We start from the raw sequence: 17,588 nt of genomic DNA, 5'->3' as shown, positions 1-17,588 counted from the left end.
AGACATTGTCGAAATTGACAGGTGAATAGGACAGATTTAAAAGATGTATTTCTGGGAAAAGAGATTGTGGGTAATAATACCATTAATTTCAAGGTCTATGAAGACCGTAAACTGATACGCAGTTTCCTGGCTTGTACATCTAAAAAAAGTAAAAAACTTAACTTGGTCATTGAGCTGAGGAATCCTTGTACCAGTAACCTCTCTAGAGTCCTAATAGATGCCAAAAGATGGTTTTAGATTTCTATTCAAGACTATTCGGAACCAACTGAGAATTTAGTTCGATCCCCTGTGGAAATGGTGATATTTCTGCGGGAAATTGATCTTGCAGTTTTGAGCCCAGAGATTTCGGATCATTCTGCTGACACAACATCTGTGTATGAAATAAGTGAATCAATAAAATAACTCCTCCGTTCTAAATCTGAGGATGGATTTTGGGCTGTATTTCATAAAACTTATGTTGCAGATTTAATACGGCCTTTGCACATCCTTTTCAGTATTATATTAGAGTGAAAGTATTCCACCGTCCTTTAATAAAGGAGAGTTGATTCATTTCTTAGAAAAGGGGAAGAAAGAAACTGAACCAGCATCCTATCGTCCCATAAGGCTTCTCAATTCAAACTATAAAAGTTTTACAAAAATAGTAACTAAACTCATAAATACAATAATACATAAAAGAATTCATATGGACTGAAACAGTTTTATAAATGGTGAAGCCTGGGTGTGAATAACAAACATTTGTCCAAATGTATTGACCAAGCCAATGCACATAACATTTCTGTTGATAAACTTTTGTTTAATGCAGAGAAGGACCTTATACTCGTGAGCTGGAGATTTTTGTATAAATGTTAGAAAAATGTAAATTTCCTAAACAGTTTACAAGGTTCATCTCTACACTCTACCAGGAAACCTAAGTTTAAATCATTATTAATAATCAGCTTACACGCACAGTTTTTCCAAATAGAGGAAAAGGGCTGTTCTTTCTATTATATCTTTTTGACCTTTTTATTGAATCCCCTAGCCTATACAGTCAATCTCACATTCTCATATCTCCACCTCTTTTTGGGGACACTAAAATCAAGCTATAAGGAGATCATATTGCTTTCATTTTGCTTCCTAATAGAGACCATATTGAGATGGCCCTACAGGATAGAAAAAGATGTACAATTTCATGAGTTTACAAAATTAATGAGCCCAAGATGGGATCATTGCTGTTCAATTGTTACTTTTTGTTTTATTTTACACCAGTGTCATGTAAACAGGACTCAAATTGTGTTCTAAGCTGGAAAGTACGGTTCATTCCTTTGTACTGAACTACAAGAGATCACAGGCAATATTACAATATTACAATTGTCAAAATGGAAAGGCAGATTAGGATTGCCTAATTTTAGGCTCTACTATCTAGCCTCCCAAGAACTGCAAAAAAGACGCCTTGCCATGTTTTTGCCCCCAATTTGATGACTCCCTAATTCTTATGTTACTGAACTATGGAATAGGAAATGTGTCATGGGCTACAAAAGACCATAAGGTACCTAAAATGGCGGATAGAAGACTCTGAAGCACCCATGGGTTAGTATGATACCGTTTTTTTTCTTCAATATAGGATTCCATTAATTCACACTGAAGGTTCCCCTCAAAACTATAAGCATCTCTCCCTCTGTTAATTGAATGGCATTATTAGCAGATGGCATACCCTAAAAATCACTAAAATAAGTGTGATTGTTTGTTGTTGGTTTTTTATGGGCACTTGGCATCAAATCATTTTTTGAACTATGCTCTATGGATACTCCCAGCAGACCTTTTAATAGCTTCCTTTTTAGACTGATATCTGTCCTTGTAAATGAGTTATTGATATCTTAATTTTGTTTAACTATGGATATTGTATTAAAATTATCCTCTGCAGATAATCTGCACTGTTCTTTCGGTTTTTGGTGCGCGAAATTAAAAAACAGAAGATAATACAGAATTAACGGATAACTGCTTCAAATGGGAGACACAGGCAGGGACACCCCATACATCATAATGATAGCTGGTATAAATCAATCAATCATATCATTTGTGAAGCTCATTACTCACCCGTGAGGGTCTCAAGGCGCTGGAGTGGGGAATGCTGCTACTGCTCAAAGCCAGGTCTTGAGGAGTTTTCTGAAGGTCAGCAAGTCTTGAGTTTGCCGTAGGTGGATGGGGAGGGTGTTCCAGGTCTTGGTGGCGAGGTGGGAGAATGATCTGCCACCGGAGGTCGCTCTTCGGACGCGGGGGACTGTGGTGAGGTCGGTGGAGCGGAGCAGGCGGGTGGGGGTGTAGAAGCTGAGTCGTCTGTTCAGGTACGTTGGTCCGGCGTCGTGGAGTGCCTTGTGTTCGTGGGCGAGGAGCTTGAAGGTTATCCTCTTGTTGACCAGGAGCCAGTGCCGGTCTCAGGTGGGGTGTGTTGTGGCTGTGGCGAGGGATGTCGAGGATCAGGCGTGCAGAGGCGTTCTGGATGAGTTGAAGCTGTCTCAGGAGTTTGGCCGAGGGTCCTGCGTAGAGGGCGTTTACGTAGTCCAACCTGCTGCTGACGAGGCCCTGGGTCACTGTTCTCGTTTCAGTTAGGATCCACTTGTAGATCCTGCGGAGCATGCGCAGGGTGTGGAAGCAGGAGGAGGTTGACCGGTTTGTTCATGGAGAGGGTGGAGTCGAGGATGACCCCTAGGTTTCGTGCGTGGTCGGTGGGTGTTGGGGCGGTTCCCAGTGCGGTCGGCCACCATGAGTCATCCCAGGTCGATGGGGTGGATCCGAGGATGAGGACCTCCGTCTTGTCCGAGTTCAGCTTCAGTCTGCTGTTCCTCATCCATTCAGTGACGGCCTTCGTGAAGGTTGGTTTTGGCGGTGTGGGGGTCCTTGGTGAGGGAGAGGATCAGCTGGGTGTCATCAGCGTAGGAGATAATGTTGAGGTCGTGGCGACGTGGGCGACCAGTGCCATGTAAGATGTTAAACAGAGTTGGGCTGATGGATGAGCCCTGGGGTATCCTGCAGATGATCTCGGTGGTTTTGGAGCGGAAGGGGGGGGAAGGCGGACGCTCTGTGTTCTGCGGAGAGGAAGGAGGAGGTCCAGTCCAGGCCCTTCTCTTGGATTCCAGCGTTGTGGAGGCGTGTTCGTAGTGTGTGGTGGAAGACCGTGTTGAAGGTAGCTGACGGGTCCAGGAGGATGAGGGCTGCTGTTTCTCCGTTGTCCAGCAGGGACTTGAGGTTATCGGTGGCGGCGATGAGGGCAGTCTCGGTGCTGTGGTTGCTGCGGAATCCGGACTGGGAAGGGTCCAGGATGTTGTTCTCCTCGAGGTAGCGGGTCAGTTGTTCGTTGGCGGTCTTCTCGATGACCTTTGCCGGGAACGGGAGCAGGGAGATGGGCCAGAAGTTCTTGAGGTCCTTGGGGTCCGCCTTGGGTTTCTTGAGTAAGGCGTTTATCCCGGCGTGCTTCCAGCTCTCCGGGAAGGTTGCTGTCTCGAAGGAGGTGTTGATGACTTTCCGGAGATGGGGTGCGATGGCTGTGCTGGCTTTGTTGAAGATGTGGTGTGGGCATGGGTTTGACGGAGATCCGGAGTGGATGGTGTTCATGATCTTGATGGTGTCGTCGTCGATGAGGTTGGTCCAGGAGAGCAGGCAGTTGGTGCGGATGGTGGTCGTGGGGGTGGAGGTCTCAGTGGTTGTCGGTGCGGTGGTGGCGTTGAAGCTGTTGTGGATGTCTGCTATCTTGCGGTGGAAGAAGGTGGCCAGCGAGTCGCACAGGTTTTGCGAGGGTGGGACATTGTTGGTGTTGGAGCTGGGGTTGGAGAGTTCCTTCACGATGTTGAAGAGCTCTTTGCTGTTGTGGACGTTGTTGTCTAGGCGGTCTTTGAAGGAGGCCCTTTTGGCGGATGAGGTGATGGTGTCTGCTGGTGGCGTTCTTGTGGGCTGCGTGGCTGTCCAGTGTTCGTCCACGGAGCCAGATCTTCTCCAGCTTTCGGCAGGTTTGCTTGGAGGCCCGTAGGTCTTCAGTGAACCAGCTGGTTTTCTTGTTGGTGTGACTGTTGGAAGTTTTTTTTGATCGGGCGAGGGTGTTGGCGCAGTTGTTGATCCACTGTCTGAGGTTGCAGGCAGCGTTGTCGGTCGGCTGGTGGGCTCTGGGTGAGAATGGTGGTTAGCGGGTCTTCGGTGACTTTGCTCCAGCAGCGGCGAGGCATCTGTTTGGGACGGTGGTGCGTGGTGGGTTTCTTGAAGGTAAAGTTGATTCAGCGATGGTCGGTCCAGTGGAGTTCGGTGGTGTGGTTGAAGGAGACATGGGGGCTTGCAGAGAAGATTGGGTCAAGCGTGTGACCGGCAGAGTGGGTGGGTTTGTGGGTGGGCATACATCACTAATGGGGTTACTCTTTTGTATTTTTAGGATCTAATATTCATAGCATGATTTTCTTAATGGCTGGATGTTATACTGCACCCAAGATAGATTGAAGAAGTTGTTTGAAATCCCCAGCCCATAATCGCCACGCCAATGTACACACGTTGTTGTCATGCACAATGCTGTCTGGCTTTGGGGAAGACATTTTTTTTTATGTAAGGTGACAACTAATACCGTTTGCTAGGTGTAGGAAGGACACCTCAGCTTCTGCATTTTTGTTTTCCAGTGGTACACGAGTAATCCTGCTACAGTGTAAATGTTTTGTGGGGCAAAATTGCATTATTTTCCAAGAAATTTCACATTTTCGTGAATGTATCATTCTTCAGTGAAATGCTTTTTTTCCAGTATCTCGGGTAATGTTATTAAGCAAGAGCACACTTTCCAGGCATTTAGCGTGAGAAGAATCTCTGTTGCTACCTCAAGACATTTTATACTAGTTGCACGAATGCATACAAAAAAATTAACGCAGAATTGCGTAGTGAGAATTTTTGAGAACTTTTAGGTAGCACAAAATTCGGAAATTTTGGGTAGCTTGCCAGCATAATTATACACTAAATTTTTAATGTAAAATGTTCTGACCCTTAATTTTCTTTTCTTTTTTTTTTTTGTAATGCTGTTTTGTACCTCTTGCCCTCACAACTTACCCATAGGCAGAGCTGATTCTGGTTTGCATTTCTGGGCCACAGTGTACCTCCTTTACTGTTGCTCAGGATTTCTTTTCAGGTCCACTTCTTTTGCAGTGCTTGTAGCTCCTTTTCTTCACTCCTGTTGTCTGCCAGTCCCTCGTTGGCCAAGTTAGGACATTAACTGGTAAATACCGAACATCTAACATAACCTTATTTGGGGCTCCCATCCACGGTGAGATACTTGCACATGAAATACAACTTCAGATAAGTAATGTTTTCCTAGAACAGCATATGACCAAAGACCCAGATCTTCCTGCTGCAAAACAAATAAGTAACATTTTCTCCATACCAGTTTGAAGTGGCATCAGGCCTTTGATTAGTTGCCTTTGTAATTCCAGTTTCCGAAGCAAGCTCTCTACGTGAATCGTGCACCCATAGGCCTCCTTCACTGATGGTTCTGCTCAGTTGAAGAGATTCTTAGTTACACATTTACCCTTACAGTATACATTGTCTAGCAAATAGGGGATACAGATATTTAGAGTTGGCAATTAACTTGTAGAAAAAAATGAAGTTGGAAAAATTCTCGATCATAGTTATAGTATATGCTTATAACCTCTCATAAATTTCAATAGGCGGTCAGAACATGACACAAGCACTCCACTTGAGAACAATGCCGATGTATGTGATCAGTGCTACTGCTACCTCTGTGATAAACCGGCTTTGCAGGTAAGGGTTTCTGTTAAGGCAGTACATATAGTTTAAATAACTATAGATTTACGTGATGACAGTTAATTAATTTAATATATTGTAAGATGTATTTTTTTTATTTTTACTTGCTACAAGACAGTCTTGCGTATAATGTTTGTTATAACGCCCTTAAAATGATCTGCAATTTTATTAGGCACAGTCTGTTATTATATATTTACTGTCGAGATGTTTTGCAGTAAAGACTGACCGAGAAAGCCCTTTTCTGCTACAGATGTACGTTCTAAACTGATGTCTGTCCAACTATACTGTCTAAACATTTCTATATTATGACTTACTCTATTTCGCAACCTGCATGTACAGCTCGTGCCAGAAAATGCCAGGTGCTGGTGCTGCACCCTAGTCTCTGCTTTTACCACCCACCAGTGTGAATCGTATGCTACTTCTATCGATATTTGTTGCTTTTCACCTCTTCTCTTCCTTTAACATTATTGGCTCATGGTCCAAAATCCATGCATATTGTTCTCTAGCAGGCGGTCAAAACAAGAGGGCCCTAACTCACAGAAGACATTCAATTTCATCATTCGTAACAATTCCAGATGAGTCTGTCCAGGTGTTTCCTCCCCTCTACATCTACGGGGCCAAGTAAAGTGGTTTAATTAGCCCTAGAGTAAGGTGAACCGGTCCATTGCAGGATTATTTCTCCTCGATACTTGACCACTTGTTGAAGCCCGATCTGATTATCAAGATTCAGAGAAAGGATATCAAGCACTTGGCAACTGAGAGTCCTCCGAGGAATGCACTGTCTGCTGCTCTAAAGTGTGCTCTGTTGAACAAGTTACGTGTTTTTGCACAAGTTATGTGTTTTTTGCACAGGAAACACTATTCCAAAGCGTTTTCTCAAGGACCTGGTTCCACAGTCTCTGGGATGCACAATGTCGTGGACATTTACCATATTGTGCACATCTGAAGGATGAGTATTTACCATAATTACAACCTGTTTAATAATGTGGCCTTAAGCTGATTGCTTTAGAGGTGTATAATAACTAGACATGCGTTAGAAAGCTCTATAGTGTATAGGAGCCTGACTGAAACATTTGTCTGGTGTTCAGCCGAGGAGTAATAACAAGCATTTGCAATGCAATAGGTCTCGTATTAGGAAAGTTTGAGCTATTGGTCTTGTAAATGATAATTTTTTTATTTAGGTTTTGTTTTTGAAAATAGCGAAATTAATAGCTTTGTCATTTACCATGCCAATAGTTATAACTATAGCATTTGTAATGCAATATGTGTTGTATTTACGTGACTTACATGTATTGATATTACAAATAACAATGGTTTTTAATTTTTTTAAATAATTAATACTTAATTTATAATGGCAATAGCTTAAACTTCTGTAAATAACATGTGTGAAGATTATGTAACATGTTAAATATTAACATCTTTTTGTTACATTTGTAATAAAGCTTGAAACATTGAGATAACATATTTGAACCAGTTGTTGTTGAATGGTTGCACAGATTGATGCTGTGGTGGAGCTCAGTGATGTTGTGGTGCCACTGAGTGATGCTGTGGTGGTGCTGAGTGATGCTGTATGCTATGCTATGTTTTGATATCCTATGTTTTGTTTTGTTATGCTATGCTGTTTTGTTATGCTATGTTTTGTTATGCTATGCTATGCTTTGCTATGTTATACGTGGAGAAGTGTGGCTCACTGGTTAGAGGAGGCAGACCTGGAAGCAGAGGTCAGCCCGGGACCAGGGTTCAATTCCCGGCTCGGCGGGGTCTTGAGTCCTAAAATGTCCATGGACTCGACAATTCTCGCTCCGGTGCCTACTCGATTAACGGGTTCACACTCTGCGACTCTGGGCAATAGCTTGCTTAATCTCCACAACGGCCCCTCGCGGCGGGATGCCTGGCTTTCACCTTGCGGATACCCTGCCGGGGTTATCTCATAGGGGAATACCAGGACGGGTTCCCTAAGCAAGCGCTTAGAAACCGCTTGGTGATTTGCGCTATATAAATTCCTGTACATATGCTATGCTATGTTTTGTTATGCTATGCTTTGTTATGGTATGTTTTGCTCTGCTATGCTATGGTATGCTATGCTTTGTTGTGTTTTATTATGCTATGCTTTGTTTTGCTATGCTATGCTTTGTTATGCTATGTTTTGTTGTGTTGGTATGCTATGCTGTGTTTTGCTATGCTATTATGTTTTGTTATGTTTTGTTCAGCCATGCTATGTTTTGTTTTCTTAAGCTATGCTGTTTTGTTGTGTTTTGTTATGCTATGTTTTGTTATGCTATGTTTTGTTATGCTATGCTATGTTATGCTATGCTATGTTTTGTTTTGCTATCCTATGCTTTGTTTTGTTATGCTATGCTATGTTTTGTTGTGTTGTGTTTCGCTAGGCTATGCTTTGTTATGCTGTGCTATGTTTTGTTATGCTATGTTTTGCTCTGCTATGCTGTTATGCTATGTTTTGTTATGCTATGCTATGTTGTGTATTATTATGCTATGCTTTGTTTTGCTATGCTATGTTTTGTTATGCTATGCTATGTTTTGCTGTGTTTGGTATGATATGCTGTGTTTGGTATGCTATGCTGTGTTTTGCTATGCTATTATATGTTTTGTTATGTTTTGTTAAGCCATGCTATGTTTTGTTGTGTTTTGTTAAGCTATGCTGTTTTGTTGTGTTTTGTTATGCTATGTTTTGTTATGCTATGTTTTGTTATGCTATGTTTTGTTATGCTATGTTTTGTTATGCTATGTTTTGTTATGCTATGTTTTGTTATGCTATGTTTTGTTATGCTATGTTTTGCTATGCTATGTTTTGCTATGCTATGCTTTGCTATGCTATGCCTTGTTATGCTATGCTTTGCTGTGTTTTGTTGTGTTTTGTTATGCTATGGTTTGTTATGCTATGTTTTGTTATGCTGTTTTGTTATGCTTTGTTATACTATGCTATGTTTTGTTATGCTATGTTTTGTTATGCTATGTTTTGTTATGCTATGTTTTGTTATGCTATGTTTTGTTATGCTATGTTTTGTTATGCTATGTTTTGTTATGCTATGTTTTGTTATGCTATGTTTTGCTATGCTATGTTTTGCTATGCTATGTTTTGCTATGCTTTGCTATGCTATGCCTTGTTATGCTATGCTTTGCTGTGTTTTGTTGTGTTTTGTTATGCTATGGTTTGTTATGCTATGTTTTGTTATGCTTTGTTATACTATGCTATGTTTTGTTTTGCTATGCTTTGTTTTGCTATGCTTTGTTTTGCTCTCCTATGCTTTGTTTTGTTATGCTTTTTTTGTTATGGTATGCTATGTTTTGTTGTGTTTTGCTAGGCTATGCTTTGTTATGCTATGCTATGCTTTGTTATGTTATGCTATGCTATGTTATGCTATGCTATGTTTTGCTCTGCTATGCTTTGCTATGCTATGCTATATTTTGTTATGCTATGTTTTGTTGTGTTTAATTATGCTATGCTTTGTTTAGTTATGCTTTGTTTAGTTATGCTATGTTTTGTTATGCTATGTTTTGTTATGCTATGTTTTGTTATGCTATGCTTTGTTATGCTATGCTTTGTTATGCTATGCTTTGTTATGCTATGCTTTGTTATGCTATGCTTTGTTATGCTATGCTTTGTTATGCTATGCTTTGTTATGCTATGCTTTGTTATGCTATGCTTTGTTATGCTATGCTTTGTTGTGTTTTGTTTTGCTATGCTATGCTATGCTTTGTTATACTATTCTATGTTTTGTTATGCTATGTTTTGTTATGCTATGTTTTGTTATGCTATGTTTTGTTATGCTATGTTTTGTTATGCTATGTTTTGTTATGCTATGTTTTGTTATGCTATGTTTTGTTATGGTATGTTTTGTTATGGTATGTTTTGTTATGGTATGTTTTGTTATGGTATGTTTTGTTATGGTATGTTTTGTTATGGTATGTTTTGTTATGGTATGTTTTGTTATGGTATGTTTTGTTATGGTATGTTTTGTTATGGTATGTTTTGTTGTGTTTTGCTATGCTTTGTTATGCTATGTTTTCCTATCCTATGCTTTGTTTTGCTATGCTATGTTTTGTTTTGCTATGCTGGTGAGGGTGAGTGAGGGTGGGCGGGTGAGGGTGAGGGTGGGTGAGTGAGGGTGGGTGGGTGAGTGAGGGTGGGAGGGTGGGTGGGTGAGGGTGAGAGGTTGTGTATCCTATGCTTTTTTTGTTATGCCATGCTATGTTTTGTTATGCTATGCTGGTGAGGGTGTGTGAGTGAGTGAGGGTGAGGGGGTGTGAGGGTGAGGGTGTGATGGTGTGTGCAGGTGAGGGTGTGTGTGGGTGAGGGTGTGTGCGGGTGAGGGGGGGGTGTGGGAGTGTGGGGGTGTGGGAGGGTGAGGGGGTGTAAATAGCATAACTCCAGTTTCCTTCATATATATTCTGTGTGTAAAGAGATATTAAGTGCTCTGTCTACAATTAGAGGTTATACATTACCATTACACAATTAAATCGTAAATAAATCGTAAATCATACGTTCTTATATAGCGCCTTTTCACCGTAAGGTCTCAAGGCGCTTGCTCTGGGAACCCGTCCTGGCCTTTTCCTGCGAGATTACCCCTACTGGGCATCCCCAAGGTGAAGACCAGGCATCCCATCGCGGTGGGGCCGTAGTGGAGATTAAGCAAGCTATTGCCCAGAGTTGCAGAGTGTGAACCCACGATTCGAGTAGGCACCGAGGCGAGAATTATCGAGTCCGTGGACATTTTGAGCTCAAGACCCTGCCGCGTCGGGGATTGAACCCTGGTCCCGGGTCTGACCTCTGCATCAGGGACTGCCTCCTCTAACCGGTGAGCCACACTTCTCCAATTAAACATGTTTTTAAAATGTGCACATATGCAAGTTTAACCGTTAAACACTATCCCCCTCCCCATTTGTACTGTTCGTGAGTTTTGTGTTAAGCAGGGTAAACAAAACACACAGTGTAAAGCTGCTGCCTCAATTAAAGAACTGGACCTTTATATTCTGCAAATTAGGCACTATGAAAGCGGCGGTAGTCACGTGTTTGTAGGTACACATAATTTTTTGTTGTGGCGTAGCTCTTTAGGTGCACTTTTTTGGTCATTTGTATTTTCTCCTCAGCGCTGTTAGTCCCTAAAAGAACACTTCAGGCATGTTTAACTTATTCAAGCTAGCTGGGCACAGATGCATTTGCACTCATTGGAAAGGCTAAGTAAATCGCTATGTTTTTCGTTATAGTTTGGTAAATAGCAAGGGTGGGGTAAAACAGGTCTATGGTCGTCTTTTTAGACAGGCTAACCTACAAAAATACTTGGTGTGAAGCTGCTGCATGTCCAAAGCCACAGCACATTTCCGCCTCAAAATAAACAGAGATCGCGCAATGCTACATATAAACTGGTGAGTTGTGGCGCTCAGCAGCAGCAGATAATTGCTGTCTGATATTAGCCCCAGCACATGTTTCCTTTCAAATTAAGTAGTAGAAAAACACTGCAATTAATACAGTTTACATTTTTAGCTTATATCGCCCTTTGTTCTGCTAATAAAAAAAAAATACAGTGTAAAGGTGCTGCCTCATAAAAGTACCGGCCTTGTATTCCTTGCAAGTTATGTACTAGAACAGCGGCTGTAGCCGAGTGTTTGTAGGTACAAATAAATTGAGTTGTATCGTAGCTCCACTAAAGGCGATATGTGTATTTTTTTTACTAAGTACTGCTATTCCCTCACAGTAAGAAGCACACAAAAAACTCTTTATTTAAGAAACAAAACAACAAATGAGTTACAAGCATGTTTGTAGTAAAATACATATACAATGTAAAGCTGCTGTCTACAACACCAGCACTTCCTTTCTTAAAAGGAAGGCTGGAGCTACGTGTTTGCAACTAAACTCAAATTGTTTGGGGTAAAAAGGCAGACTGAAAGTCTACTGGAGTGTGACTGTATGTGTAAATCCCTACACTTGAGAAAGGAAACCAGGCAGGCTAATTAAGGGCGAAGTAGATGAGCGAGAAAGATTGTAATCTTTCCTCTGCAACATCTGTGGCATGCAAATCAAGGACAGCAGGACGCTGAGGTTGTTAAACTTACAAAGGGCACCACTAAAGTTAGGGGAAAAAAACAAAGTTCGCTCGCAGATTCACTAAATAAACTAGGTATGAGAACCCACACACCATAATTTTGAACGGTTTAACCCTACACCAGCACTCTCTGCATTAAATCACTTTCAACTTCAACATCACTGTTGTACCTTTAACAGAACGTTATGTTATTGATATTTAAAATTCATGCAGATGTTTCAAACTGAGAGGATGTGGCATTACGGTCAGACAAGCCGGCTTTGGAACTGGTGAACCTGGTTCGAGTTCTGGCGTCGGCTCAACATCCTGTGATTACAGGAAAATTACTTAATCTAAAAAAATGAATATGACCCTGTGTAATATAACAGATGCTCGTGTACAGCGATGCAATATCTTCGGGTCGAGTTTACTCTACATAAAGATACAAAAAAAACACTGACCTGTGCATGATGTTAAAGAGTGTATGATGCTGGTGCAAGTCTAAATATGATTATAATATGAAAAATTCAAAACAGATTTTACATTTTGAAAGCTTATTTTTTTCTATTGGCCTTTGTTGTGACCCCGTTCTTGTGTATGAACCCTCACACAATCATGACAGCGATCCAAACCCTCCCTCCGAGCACAGGCCGGCGGCGCGCATCATCCCTCCACATTAGCGAGGAAATGCCTATATTTTCTGCCGCGATATGCAACCGCGCATGCATGTAATGCCTCCCTGCCCTGGTTTCTCTGGTGTCAGCTCATGAAAGAAAAGCCTCACCGAATAAATCGGGTTTAAAAACCAATTGCTGACTCTCAGGCATTGGGCGTCTGTGTGAATTGGGTTTAATTTGGGACTTCATTGTTGTCATTGTTTTCGTGCGATATGAAGTGATAAAAGGAAATTGTCAGGTAGTGTTGAGGAAGCGCGTCACATGGCACGGATTAGCAGCGATGCTGCTTTTTAAAGCTGTGGAGAAGAGAACCGACAGCCTCACCTCGGAGGCAGGAACTTACTGCTTAGCTCTCCCTCCTTCAGACAAAGTTAGTGTGCAAGCACGTGGACACACATTTAACCCTCTCCACCATGGTGGGATTTTCAGCTGAACAACTGCAACTGGAATTTGCACCCAGTTTGTGTTCCCTCATCTCCATTCTTACATTTTTAACATCAATAGTGTTCCTTTGGCAAGAAAAAAAGGTGATGTATGTATTACTTAAAGCTATTTGGCTACAGATGTCGAACTGATAAACACAATGTAGACATCTTCAGTGTTTATTACAATTGATGGCGGATTCGTGAAACATATGCTCGTGCAATGAAAAAATGTTTTCATTTCAGCAACAGTACCTATCCTATTTTATTAAACCATTCATAGGACCAGTAATGATACAAGATTAAACAATTACAAATGAACAAGTTACAAAAGCAAACGTTAAGTTACATGTTTGTAGAAGCGAGGCACGGCCTGCGGCCGTGAATAAGTGGCGGCGGGGCAGCTGAAGCCTTTGATGTGGCAAATGCTGCTGGCAGGGGGAAGCCTGTGGGGAAATGCAAGCTCGTGCACGAGGAGCTTGTGGTCACGTGATTTTACGTGAACTGTTGAAAATCCGGATCGTAAAAAGTCAGCTTTGTGGATGGACGGCAAAAGGTCTCTCTACGAGACCTAAAAACTGGAGAAAGTATGAGCATATATTCATACCATTTGTTGACTGCAGATACACATTCTATGCACACTCCTGCCATCTAGTGTTGGGCTCTAATTTTACAGCATGTTTTTTTAAAGAATTATTTTTGTGGTTTTTAGGTCTCGCCTAGCTATCGCGTAAGCGATTGCTATGCAAGAGATTTAGTAAGGGGCACCAGAAAATGCTCCCAAAGACCTTTGGAATGCGGTTTATGGCCAGTGCATGTGAGGCATTCAAGCGCGAAGCAGCATCTGGCATCGGACTTGAAAGCAGCAGACTGCTTTCGCCAGCGCGCACGCGGCCTCACTTCCTGCTCCCCCTCTTACAACAATTAACTTTCGTTATCGCTCACACCCCATATGCTCGTTCCCTCCCACCCTTCCTTTGATGTCGCTTTTCTTGTTGTTTACAAACCATTGCGTTGGTTCACTCGCTCATAATTTCCGATTAGAAAACATGCACGCCCTGCATGACTGCCCTTCTTCCTGTTTTCATCATTCATTCATACTGTTTGTGACTAAGAACCCGAAACACACTCACCCTGAGAATGGAACGCGCACACTGTCGCAGCAGAGAGTGCGCGCACTGATACGAGAGCATGCATACTCTAGTATCAAAGCACTTACACTGCTGCACGCCTCACACTGCTGAAACAATCCATCGACTTTGACCTCCTCAGCGATCTGTGGGCCGGTGTGGGTGTATGCTGTTTTTGACCTGCTGCGCCATTACTGCCGACTCTCTGGAGGGAGGCGCCCAGTACCTCGACCACTCCGATCCCTGAGGGCGAGACGTGCCTGCGGGAATGGTTCTGATCCCCCTGTATTGGATTACATGTCTGCTGGCTTGGGCTCTGCTGTTGTTTCTATGCCTGCGATATGGACTGCATGTGTGCCCTGGTCTGAGCACTCCCTCTAGCGTTCCTCTCCTGTTGGCTGGCGGCCCGGCGTTGGGCTGCCCTTGTGCTCCTCTGCTTCGCACCACCAGTTGCCCGCCCCTCGGGATACAGCCATCACACCTCTGGGTGCCCGGCCCTATGGTGCACGCTCCATGGGCCTAGTTCATCACCTTTCGCAGTGTGGCTCTGTGTTACACAGTAGAGCCCGGAGGCTTGCCCCTTCCTATAGGTCCGCACCTCTGTGATTCCGGTCCTACTCCCCCCTTTTTGGAGGCACGCAATGGGGCAGAAAGATACTAAACCGCGGACGCTGCCGTTTGAGAAGGCCACGGACGCTACAACTGACGACCCCACTGACGCGACCGAGGGTGCTCAGGGCAGCGACGATGTAGACTACCCTGCTTCGCTCACTGTTGCCATGCTTAAGGAGATAAGAGCTGGCTTCAAGGCCCTGGATGGCAGCTTAGGCTGATATGGGCGCAAAGGTTCAGGCACACGATCGTTGGCTGGATGTCATCGAGGCCAGGGTCTCCGACGTAGGAGATGGTGCGGCACAATCACAGAAACGGGTAGAAAGGGTGGAAAGAATTTTAAAGGAAGTGGCTATCAAGAACAAAGACTTAGAAGCCCTTAGTCGACGGAACAACGTACGCCTTATGGGCGTGCCGGAGACGGCCACCACAGGCCGGATGGATGTCTTTGTGGAGCAACTACTATCTGATCTGTTTGGCAGAGAGTCCCTTACGCAGGGATTTGTGGTGGAACGTGCCCATAGATCACTGGGGCCTCACCCCAAACCCGGTCAACCTCCGAGCCCCATCATTGCCAGACTCATGAACTTCAGGGACACTGCCCTTCGATCTGCCCATGATCGAGGGGCCGTCCAGTGGCAGGGGAGTAGGCTCTCCTTTTTCCCGGACTTCACAGTCGTGGTGCAAGATGCAAGACGTACGTTTAACGGTGTGAAGGCTGCTCTGAAGAACCTGGGCCTTAGATATGGGATGCTCTACCCCGCTAGACTAAAGGTGGACGTTGACTGCAGATCCCGCATTTTTGAGAACCCGACCGAGTCACAGGAGCATTGCCATGAGTACAAAAACAACAGTGCAGCGGCTGCTGCATGTGTGACGTCTTCCCCCACACAGCGGTTCGGAAGCCAGTGTGGAACTCTTCTCCAATCCTGGGACTGGCTGATTCATTTAGCGCTTGGAGGCTCTGAAATGTATATTCCATTGTGGTTTTTTTCTCCATTTGTCAATATAATGCTCTGATTTGCCCGGCCAGCGAGGCGTTGCTGCGCCTCATGGTGTACACCGTGGTATGTTTGTTGCTTTTGCCAAATTTATGGTGCTCATGTGTGTTTATTGTATTACAATGCTTGTTCCAATTTCACCGATGTTTAGTTTTTGGGGTTGGGTTTTGCCTTGCCAGGGACAGGGTGTGGCTAGGTGGTGGGTTGGGTGGGGGGGGGAATACTTGCTGTTTTTTCATATTTGTTCAGTTAGCACTACACATTTCAATGATACATGGCACTGGTTCCGACATGCTGGTTTGTACACTTGTTAGATGGCACAGTTAGGCTGGCAGCCCGGTCCTTCCGGGCTTTCTTTAATGTCCTGTAATGTCAGAGGATTGAATAATACTTGGAAACGTAGGCAGGTTCTCAATTATATTGCTCGTCACAACATTAACATAATTTATATGCTGGAAGCACACTTGCCCAAGTCCGATGCGCCATCCATTGCGATGAGCTGGGGGCCTCATAGATACTTTTCCAATTACAGCAGTTATGCTAGAGGTGTGGCCATATTTATCCATAAAAGAGTCCCTATCTCCCTCACCAAGGTTATCACTGATGTGGAGGGCCGTTTTTTGATAGTTGTTGGCCCTCTAGTTGTTGGCCCTCTGCTGGGTCACAATGTTGCTCTGGTGGACATATATGGACCTAATGTTGACTCGTCGAAATTTTACCATGTGTTGCAAGTGCACCTTCTGGCTCTAGACCCCCATCTATTGATAATGGAGGCGATTTTAATTTGTTGTTAGATTCTACTAGAGAAAGCACTTCCTCCTCTCCTGATATTAAGCATCACTCACATCTAGTCATGCGCGACATCTGTAAGCAGTTCTCACTGGTGGATATTGAACGTACACATCACCCAGCCAGCACAGCTTATACTCACTACTCTGGGTGTGCCTTGGAAGGGTACTGTAACCTGCGACGACCTGGGCTCCTTCTCAGCAACCCCCAAAGACTTTTCATGTTCTAAAATAACTATATGCTCTCTACTGACGATGGGCTAAACCCTGAAACACTAGTGTCTAGAGATATCTGCACTGCCAGAACCAACAATGGTTAAAAACTACAGCGACTTGAAAGTGCAAACTAACTGCATTTACCAGGATGCAACTGGGTCAAACCGCGCTGAGATGACAAGCAGGGTGCTCCCGTCCCCATTTCCTATACTCACTACTCTGGGTTCCACAATACTTGGACTAGAATAGACTATTGGTTAGTTTCGCCGGGAGTCGCTGGTTGGTTCCGTGGGTTAGATACAATGTCACATACGTTTTTGGATCATTCACCGGTCATACTTCGCATTAACATTCTTCGGCCCAGGGGATATGAGCGGCAATGGCGTTTTCCTGGTAAGGTACTTCAAGATCCTGTGTTCCTTGGGGGTTGAGGGAGGCCATTGAGATCTATTTTGAGATTAACACTGGATCAGTGGATACCTGGGCGGTCCTTTGGGAAGGTTTCAAGGCCTATATCAGGGGGGTTTGTATTGCTAAGAGTGCAGGGGTCCTGAGAGATCTACGATCCACTTTAAGCCGTCTTGAGACCGACATTGCCGCTCTATATGTGGAGTTGTTGTACCGTCTGTCGGAGGCCCGGGAGGCTCGTCGTTTGGCTTTAATGATGGAGTTTAGGGAGACCGCGGAACGCAAACTCTTATTTCTCAGCATACAGCATGTGGCCAGGCGGTATGGAGAGGGTAAACGGCCTGTCAAGATATTGGCGCAAACACTCCGCCCCCCCCCCCCCCCCCCCCCACAGCAATGCCTATATTACCGAAATCAAAGGTCCGGACGATCAGTTGATACACTCTACTCCGCAGATATGCAACACTTTCCTGTCACACTTAAAATCTCTGTATGCCACTAGAATCTCCGTATACCTTCGTGAACAGGGGGAA

General features: G+C 43.8%; 1 protein-coding gene across 3 annotated transcripts in view; it reads left to right on the top strand.

The window, feature by feature from the left end:
• The window catches only part of LOC144785991 (uncharacterized), a 324,665-nt gene that overhangs the window by 85,907 nt on the left and 221,170 nt on the right, over positions 1–17,588 (top strand). For all 3 annotated transcript variants that reach the window (XM_078664896.1, XM_078664895.1, XM_078664897.1), the window contains one exon: positions 5,664–5,757. In XM_078664896.1, the coding sequence (XP_078521022.1) occupies positions 5,664–5,757 (94 nt within the window). The remainder of the gene's footprint in view (positions 1–5,663; positions 5,758–17,588) is intronic.

Source organism: Lissotriton helveticus, chromosome 10 (genome assembly GCF_964261635.1).
Source record: "Lissotriton helveticus chromosome 10, aLisHel1.1, whole genome shotgun sequence".
Classification (NCBI taxonomy): Eukaryota; Metazoa; Chordata; class Amphibia; order Caudata; family Salamandridae; genus Lissotriton; species Lissotriton helveticus.
This window is presented reverse-complemented; position numbering and strand designations above follow the sequence as displayed.